Below are 9,745 nucleotides of genomic sequence, written 5' to 3' on the forward strand. Positions count from 1 at the left end.
TCATTGTTGTTTGGCGGGTCCGGGCTGGGGATTCGAACCCGCCACCTTAGGTGTATGTGGCTGGCGCCTTAGCCACTTGAGCCACAGGAGCTGAGCCAGTACCAGATATTTTTTAACACAAGATTGTTAAGATTTACTCCTGTGTGTTCTTCAATGAATCTTATTGTTTTAGTTCTTACTTTAAGATCTGTGATCCATTTTGAGTTAATTTTTATGTATGCTGTAAAGAAGTGGTTCATCTTCATTCTTTTGAATGTGGATATCCAGTCATTCCAGCACCATTTGTTGAAAAGACTATTCTTTCCTCATTGAATTGTTTTGTCACCCTTTTTGAAAATCAATGGAGTGTAAATGTGAGGATTTATTTATGCACTCTCAATTATATTTCTTTGATCTGTATATCCCCTCTTGTGCCAGAATCACAATATTTTGATTACTATTGCTTTGTTGTAGGTTTTGAAATTGGGAAGAATGAGATTTCCAACTTTGTTCTTCTTGAAGAATGTTTTGCTCTATGAATCTGTTGCATTTCCATATAAATTTTATGATTCGCGCGTTAATTTCTGGCAAAAAAAAAAAAAAAGCCAGCTGTCATTTTGATAGGTATTTCCAAATCTATAGATCAAATTGGAAAATACTGCCATCTTAACATTTCCTTTTGATGAATATGGGATGTCTTTCCATTTATTTATATCATCTTTAACTTTTTTTCAACAGTGCTTTATGGTTTTTAGTGTATAAACTGTGCCATAAACATTTTATGTTTGACTCTGCTGACCTACTGAAATTATATTAACAAAATCTTAAAGCCTAGGATTTTATTGCAATCACATTGTTTCTACCTTTAATAGTTAAATTTTGTATATATTTTTTAAAATTTTTAATTTTTTCATTAGGAATCTGACTATGAGGAATTTTCATCTGTTATGACATATGAGAAAGAGAGAGAAGATTTGTTTGGGAATAACCAGCAGGATATTCTTTCTGAAGACAAAGACAAGCCTTTCAGCAGAGTTCAGGTGAAGCAATAAGAAAAAGTAAACTCATTGATATTTGGACAAGGGATTGCTGGTACGGTTGTACTGGTTTAGGATTGTAGGTTTAGGTTTTGTTAAATTAGTTAAAGACTATAATTTCCCATTTTATTCTAGGAATTTGCTTGACTGCCATATCATTTAAGATTATTTTAGGAATCTTGCAGAAAACCTAGAGTATTGCTGCTAGCTAACATTCTGTATTTGGTGTTTATGTTCACTTTTAGAAAGTAACATTCAAAAATCCATTATTTGTTGTGATGGACAAGGAAGAGCAGAAGCAGTTACATCTTCAGGGCTTTCAGGATATTCTGCCAGAAGCCCAGGATTATCTTCCAGAAGCCCAACAGGATTTGCTGGAACCCAAGGGTAATTTGACAGAAGTTCAGACTATTGAGCTGGAAGTTCAGAGTTTTGAGCCAGATACCCAGGCTGTTGAGCCAGAATTCAAGATTGTTAAGCCAGAAGCTCAAGCCATTGGCCCAGAAGGCCAGTCTGTTAAGACAGAAACTCGGGATGTTATGCTGAAAGCCCAGCATATTGAGCTAGAAGATGGGACTATTGTGTTGGAAGCTCAGGATTCTTTATCTGCAAACCAGACTTTTCTACCTGAAGACCACCATGTTCTGCTTAAAGACCAGAACATTCTACCCAAATGTCAGGATCAAGATTTTCTATCTAAAGACCAAGAATTTCTACCAGGAGACTTTTATGTTCTCAAAGACCAGAATAGTCTTCCCAAATATCAGAACCAGAATTTTCTACCTACAGATCAGAATTTTCTCCCCAGAGACCAGAAGATTCCACCCAACTACGAGGATCAGGATTTTCTATCCAGAGACCAGTGTGTTCTAACCAAAGAGCAAAATATTTTACCTAAATGTGAAGAACAGGATTTTCTACCTAAAGACCAGTGTGCACTCCCTAAAGACCAGCATGTTCTTTCGAAAGATCAGAATATCCTTCCCACAGATGAGGACCAGGAGTTTCTCCCTAAAGACCAGTATGCTTTTCCTGAAGACCAGTATGTTCTCCCTAAAGACCAGCATGTTCTTTCCAAACATGAGAATATTCTTCTCAAAGATCATGACCAGTATTTTCTACATAATGACCAGTCTGTTTTCCGCCCAGACCAGTGTGTTTTCCCCAAAGATCAGAATATTCTACCACAATTTCAGGACCAGGAGTTTCTAACTAAAGATCAGGTAAAATAGAGTGGGAAGGAGATGTAATAAGAAAATATCTCCTACGTAAAGAGTAGCTTGTAAGCTACTTGGGGTTTGGAGTGGGATTTGTAAGGACCACAGATACATCATGGAGATACTGTGGGGGTTTAGTCGCAGACCACTGCAGTAAAGCCCATATTGTAATAAAGTGATTCACTTGAATTTTTTGATTTCCCAGTGCATATAAAAGTTATATTTATACATTACTGTGGTCTCTTAAGTGTTCAATAGCATTATGTCTAAGAAAGCAATGTACATACCTTGATTTAAATATACTTTCTTGCTAAAAATACTTAAGATCATGTGAGTCATAATCTATTTGCTGGTGGAAGGTCTTGCCTTTGATGACGGCCGTGTAGTGGAAGCTGACAGTTGGGGTGGCTATGGCATTTTTTAAAAATAAGAGAACAATGAAGTTTGCCGTATCAGTTGACCCTTGCATTTGTGGAAGGTTTATCTGTAGCTCATGTTTGAAACCATTTTACCCACAATAGAACTTCTTTAAAAATTGGAGTTAATTATCTCAAAGCCTGCTGCTGCTTTGCTTTAACTAATTTATATCTTATTGTAAATCCTTTGTTGTCATTTCAATAGTGTTCACAGCATCTTCATTAAGAATAGTTTCCATCTTAAAAAATCACTCTTTTTGCTAACTCTTTATGTGTTAAAATTGGATCATGAGATTGCAGCAGTTCAGTCCCATCTTCAGGTTCCACTTCTAATTCTAGTTCTCTTGCTGTTTCTGCCACATCTGCAATGATTTCCTCCACTAAAGTCTTGAACCCCTCAAAGTCATCCGTGAGAATTGAAATCAGCTTCTTCTAAATGCCTGCTACTGTTGGTATTTTGACTTCCTCCCATGAATCATTTATATCTTAATGGATATTAAACAGTGAATCCTTTCCAGAAGATTTCCAATTTAGTTTGCCCAAATCCATCAGAGAAATCACTCTCTATGGCAGATATAACCATACAGAATGTATTTCTTAAACAATAAGACTTGAAAGTTGAAAGTACTCCTTGATCCATGGGCTGTAGAATGGATGTTGTGTTAGCAGGCATGAAAACAGCATTAATTTCCTTCTGTATCTCCATCAGAGTTTCTGGGTAACTGGGTACATTGTCAGTGAACAGCACTATTTTGAAAGGAATTTTTCTTTCTGAGTAGTAGATCTCAATAGTGAGTTTTGAATATTTTGTAAACCATGCTTTTAACAGATGTGCTGTCATCCAGGCTTTGTTGTAACATTCCTAGAACACAGACAGAGGAGATTTAGCATCATTTTTAAGGGCCCTAGGATTTTTGGAATGGTAAGTGAGCACTGGCTATAACTGAAAGTCCTAACAAAGTCAGTCTGCCCTTTGAAACCAGACATTGATTTTTTCCTTTCTAGCTATGAAGTCCCACGTGGCATTTTCTTCCAATATAAGCTGTTTTGTTTCCACTGAAAATCTGTTGTCCTTTAGTGTCATCTTCATCAGTGGTCTTCACCAGGTCTGGGTAACCTGCTGCAGCGTGTACATTAGCACTTGCTACTTCACCTTTGGTTTTATGTTACAAAGATGGTTTCTTTCCTTAAACTTTATCAGTCAACCTCTGCTACCTTCACACTTTTCTTTAGCTTTCTTACCTCTCTGAGCTGTCATAGATTGAACAGAGTTAGGGCTTTCCTCTGGATTAGGCTTTGGCTTAAGGGAATGTTGTAGCTGGTTTGGTCTCCAGTCCAGACCTTTCTCCACATCCTCAATAAGGCTGTTTCACTTTCTTATCATTTATGTGTTCACTGTAAATTCCCTTCAATAACTTTTTGTGTTCACATCTTGGCTAATTGTTTGGCATGAGATGCCTGATTTTCAGCCTATCTCAGCTTTCAACATACTCCTTCACTATGCTTAATCATTTCTAGCTTTTGATTTAAAATGGGAGATAGGCAGGTCTTTCTTTCCCTTGAACAGTTAGGAGTCACTGTAGTGTTATTAACTGGCCTAATTTCAGTGTTGTTGTGCCTCAGGGAATAAATAGGATGGCCTGGGGAAGGAATCAGCCAGGTGGTGGAGCAATCAAGATACAATTAACATTTACCAATTAAGTTCACGGTCCTGACGGTCCTGACGTGACAGTGTGGTTTGTGGCACTCCAAAACAATTAGAATGGTAACATCAAAGATCACTGATCACAGATCACCATAACAGATATAATAATAATGAAAAGTTTGAAATATTGTCAGAAGTACCAAAATGTGACTCAAAGACATGAATGAGCACAACTGTTAGGAAAACGGCGCAAATAGACTTGCTTGACATAAGGTTGCCACAAACCTTCAATTTGTGAAAAAGGCAGTTATCTGTAATGTGCAGTCAAGCGATGCCCAATGAGATGAAGTATGCCTATGTGTGTATTGTAGCTGGTGTGGAAATCCACAGTTGGGAAAAAAAATAGTTTCCTGATTAAATTTTCAAAACTCCAGGGTTCTGACTAAGTGTTAAAGTATTAGCAGCATTTCAGTCCTCTGAAAAACTTACATTTTTCTTTTTAATCTTCTCCATAGGAAAAATATTTCTGGCAGCCAGCATCTACTTTGACAGCTGAAAAATGGAAAAAGGAGTGGCCCGTAAGTCCCCAACAGTATCTTTTACACAGGTGCCCAGGCCAGTCCTCCTCTAGCCATCAGTCAGACCAAAAGGAAGAGGAAAGGCAGGAAGTAAGTTACTTAGGGTTATGGTTGGACTTTGTGGAGTGGAGTATAGTTTTTTGTTTTATTTTACAAGATGCCCGATTGTACTGTGATCTCTGTCAATTCCAGAATTCTCACAAAAACTTAAAGTCTTAGTTAACCTGTCATTCTTAACTGAACAATTGGTATTTTGTGTTTGTTCCTTTTTAGAAAGCAAATTTGAAGCAGCCAACTTCAATTTTGACAGGGAGAGAGGCTCTTCCTCCAGATGTCCATCAGGATCTTCTGTGCAGGCTTCATCAGGTCTTCATCAGGGACAAGGTAGAACAGAAGGGACAGGAACCTGCAGGAACTAAATTATTTGGGGTTTAGTTTGAAGCTTACAAAACTTCTCAACTAAACTTCAGAACTCACAAAAAATAATGATTTTGTTTTATTCTGTTACTTTTCACATTATCCTGAGTTTTAAAAAAATTACCCTGTGGCTTTCAGTAAAGCCTAGAATATTATTGTCATTGCATTACTTCTACTTGGCAATTTATATTTTTTTCTCTTTTAGAAAGTACGCTTTAAGGAGCCATGCTCTGATATGACAGATGAGAAAGGGAGAGATGACTTTTCTCTGGTGGGTTACCAGTATGTGCCTTCTAAACCCCAGGATCAGGACTTCATCAGAGATCAGGTGGAGCAGAATAAAAAGGAGATAAAGAAACAAGAAATAAAGTTACCTGGGTTTTATAAATTCTCAATAGCTGATAACTTGAAGTATAGAACCAGGGACTTTGGAGCTACTTAAGAATATAGCATCTTGGCTTGGTGTCCGCAGCTCAGTGAGTAGGGCGCTGGCCACATACACTGAAGCTGGCAGGTTCGAGGCCGCCTCGGGCCTACTAAACAACAATGACAACTGCAACCAAAATATAGATGGGTGTTGTAGCAGGTGCATGTAGTCCCAGCTAGTCGGGAGACTGAGGCAAGAGAATCGCTTAAGCCCAGGAGCTTGAGGTTACTATGAGCTGTGATGCCATGGGACTCTACTGAGGGTGACACAGTGAGACTCTGTCTCAAAAAAAAAAAAAAAAAAAAAAAAAAAGAATATGGCATCTCTATTCTTTTCCATGTTAATAGGAAAATAGTCCTCCTGAATTCTATTAGAACAGAGGTCCCGCTTCTGAAAGAATGGGCATAGACAGTTCCTACTGGTCTCTTTTTATGTTCTACCTTGCACCTCCTGGTTCAAAACACCCTGGTCTAATGAATTATATAGTTATAAAAAAAAAATCATTTCAGGGAGGGGAATGGGTGTGCTCTTACCTAACATGCACAATGTAAGGGTATATGGCACACCTCCTGGTGGAGATGCAGAACTATAACTTGTATTTTACCTAACAAACACAACAGTGTAACCTAATCATATGTACCCTCATATTAATCTGAAAAAATAATCAGTCATTTTGGAGACTGAAATATCACATTCATATCTTATTCTAGAATTAGACTAGTTTACCAAGATTATTATTCAGCTCTTGCTGAAGCTCACAGTATTACCACAAGCATACTCCCTCTACACAAACAATGTGGAAACAAGTAGCAGATCCTAAATTACTTTAAGATTTGGTGAATTAATCCAGCTATTCTGTCTATGGTTTGTGATTAAGAATTAGGATCTATAGAATTAGACTAAAAGTGCAGCATCCTCGCTCATATCAAAAGGTATCATCAGGATATTTTTACCTGGTATCATTTCTTTGGCATTCTCACCAAAGTTTATAATATTATGATTACTATATTGCCCTGGCTAGAAAATTTGTTCTCTCTTATTCCTTTAGAACATGTTTTTCAGCAGCTGTTATCTTTTTATAAATGAAGAGAGAGAGAAAAAAAAAATTACCTCTAATTGTCATCAGTATGTGACATCTAAAATCCAGAACCAAACCTTCCCTAGGGAATAGGCAGATAAGAATACAGTAGGAGGACAATATTACAGAAGATTGAGCCTGAAGTTTGTTCTAGCTTCTCTGTGGATACATAGAATTAAGGCCTCCAGAATTAGGCTAAGAGTATAATTCTTTGATAAATTCGAAGTGTACCAGAATGATCTGGGTTTGGTTTAAAAAACTCTAGGAAAGCTGGGCACGATGGCTCACTCCTGTAATCCTAGCGCTCTGGGAGGCCAAGATGGGTGGATTTTCTCGGCTCATAGGTTCAAGACCAGCTTGAGCCAGAGCAAGACCCTGCCTCTAAAAATAGCTGGGTGCTGTGGTAAGTGCCTGTAGTCCCAGCTATTCAGGAGGCTGAGGCAAGAGAATTGCTTGAGCCTAAAAGTTTGAGGTTGCTGTAAGGTATGACACCATGGCACACTCCTGAGACCTACAGAGCAATACTCTGTGTCAAAAATAAATAAATAAATAAGGGCAGTGCCCGTGGCTCAAAGGAGTAGGGTGCTGGCCCCATATACCGGAGGTGGCAGGTTCAAACCCAGCCCCCGCCAAAAACTGCAAAAAAAAAAAAGAAAGAAAAATAAATAAATAAAAACCTCTGGGGGTGGTGCCTGTGGCTCAGTGAGCAGGGCGCTGGCTCCATATACTGAGGGTGGCGGTTTGAACCCAGCCCTGGCCAAACTGCAACAACAATTAAAAAAAATAGCCTGGCGTTGTGACAGGGGCCTGTAGTCCCAGCTACTTGAGAGGCTGAGGCAAGAGAATTGCCAAAGCTCAAGAGCTGGAGGTTGCTCTTGAGGGCGACAGAGTGAGACTCTGTCTCCAAAAAAAAAACCTCTAGTTTTAGGAGGTTGTAGGATAAATGAAAAGGTTGAAAGTTGTGGGATAAATGAAAAAGAAAAATGTTGCTAATTGTTGAAGCTAGGTAATGGATATCTTGGGATTTATTATACCAGTTTTTTCTTACTGTAGTATATATTTATAAATTTTTATGTTAAAACACATGCACACATGCCTTTAAATGTGCTCTATTAATGTCACCTAGTGTCACTACTCTGGGATTGTCATTGAAGTTTCTTGTAGTGTCACTAGCTCATCATTTCTATTTAGATGAATCAGTTTTGTATTTTTTTAGGATAAATATATTAAACAACCTTCATCTTTTGAGAAGTGGGAGATTTCAAGAGGAGCTGCTTGTCAAGTGCCAATGGTATGTTTCACCTGGTAGTCAAGACCTAGCCCCTATCAAAGATATGTAGAGTAGAATATAGTGAGGAGTAAGTAGCAGAGGGTAAATTGCTTAGGTTTGGGCTCAGGATTGACAGGGTAATGTAGTAACTGCTTCCAGGCTTTAGTGTTAAGGTCAATAATAATAGGCAAAGAATGTAATGTCTTCTTATTTAGTGCTGTATCACACCATTGTGATATCAATCACTGTGAAAAGTACTTTAGGCTTCTTCACTGAAGCTATTATTGACACAGGCGTGATGCTTCTGCTTGGATAATTTATGTTCAGTGTTTATGTTGTCTTTTAGCACAGGAAATGTGGGTGGGCCTCATGTGCTATGACAGATGAAAGATGGAGAAGAGAGGTATTTCCAGAGCACCCTGAATCCAGGATCCAGGCTCTGCCAGAGAACAGGTAGAGCATAGGATAGTAAAGAGTAAGCCACAGAAAGTAATTAGTTAGAATTTAGGCTAATTGACAGAACTATGACACCGATGATGATGATAATGATAATACCATTGTCTCTTACTGATAATTAGCAATAGTATTAATATTATTATGACAGCTTACGTTCATTGAGCACTTACTATAGCCAAAACAGTTTTATAATTTTTTTTTTTTTTTGAGACAGTTTTACTTTGTTGCCTTTGGTAGAGTGCCGTGGCATCACAGCTCACATCAACCTTTAACTCCTGGGCTTAGGCGATTCTCTTGCCTCAGCCTCCCAAGTAGCTGGGACTACAGGTGCCTGCCACAATGCCTGGCTATTTTTTGTTGCAGTTTGGCTGGGGCTGGATTTGAATCTGCCTCCCGGAGTATATGGGGCTGGTGCCCTAGCCACTGAGCTATAGGTGCTGCCCTGTTTTATAATTTTGTATGCATTATTTCACTTAATTGTCATAATAAACATGAGAGATAGATACTATTATCTTTGTTTTTGTAGATGAAATTTAAGATTGCACTGTAAGTAGAGAAAAGATCTACAATGGTGACAAGAAATGTAATGTCTGCTTTTGTGTCACAACAAATTTTAACTATTCTGACCTATTTAGATTGCTTCAGGACTGTACCTGGAGCTTACTGTATTATAAGTTTCCATTCCATTTTGGCATGTTTTTACCAAATTTGTTACTTTCTGTTTTTTTCAATAATAACCATCCTAATAGAGCTGAAATGCCTCATTGTGGTTATGATTTGCATTTCCCTAATGATTAGTGAGCATATTTTCACTTGCCTGTTGGCCATTGTATATCTTCTTAAGAGAAATTCTGTTGAAGGCCTTTGCCTATTTTTTAATCAGGTTGTTTTTTGTTGTTGATTCACAGGAGTTCTGTGTCTATATTCTTGATATTAACTCTTTATCAGATACTTTATTTGCAAATAATTTCTTCCATTTCTTGGGCTGCCTTTTTACTCTGTTAATAGTGTCCTTTGATGTCCAAAAGTTTCAAATTTTGATACTATTCAAATATATCTATTTTTTCTTGTGTTCCTTTTACTTTTGGTATCATGTTTGAATTGCCAAATCCAAATATCATGAAGCTTTTCTCCTATGAGTTTATAGTTTTAGCTTTGATCCATTTTGAGCTAATTTTTATATGTGGGCTATGGGAAGGGGCCACATTCATTCTTTTTTTTTTTT

The 9,745-nt window shown here is 37.8% G+C and overlaps 1 protein-coding gene across 1 annotated transcript in view; it reads left to right on the forward strand.

The window, feature by feature from the left end:
• CCDC15 (coiled-coil domain containing 15) overlaps positions 1-9,745 on the forward strand; it is a 75,032-nt gene that overhangs the window by 18,417 nt on the left and 46,870 nt on the right. Inside the window, exons 5-10 of the mRNA XM_023517325.1 lie at positions 897-1,019; positions 1,262-2,239; positions 4,810-4,962; positions 5,146-5,256; positions 5,495-5,617; positions 8,011-8,085. Coding sequence (XP_023373093.1) covers positions 897-1,019; positions 1,262-2,239; positions 4,810-4,962; positions 5,146-5,256; positions 5,495-5,617; positions 8,011-8,085 — 1,563 coding nt within the window. The remainder of the gene's footprint in view (positions 1-896; positions 1,020-1,261; positions 2,240-4,809; positions 4,963-5,145; positions 5,257-5,494; positions 5,618-8,010; positions 8,086-9,745) is intronic.

Source organism: Otolemur garnettii, unplaced genomic scaffold (genome assembly GCF_000181295.1).
Source record: "Otolemur garnettii isolate 467f Iridium unplaced genomic scaffold, OtoGar3 scaffold00108, whole genome shotgun sequence".
Classification (NCBI taxonomy): Eukaryota; Metazoa; Chordata; class Mammalia; order Primates; family Galagidae; genus Otolemur; species Otolemur garnettii.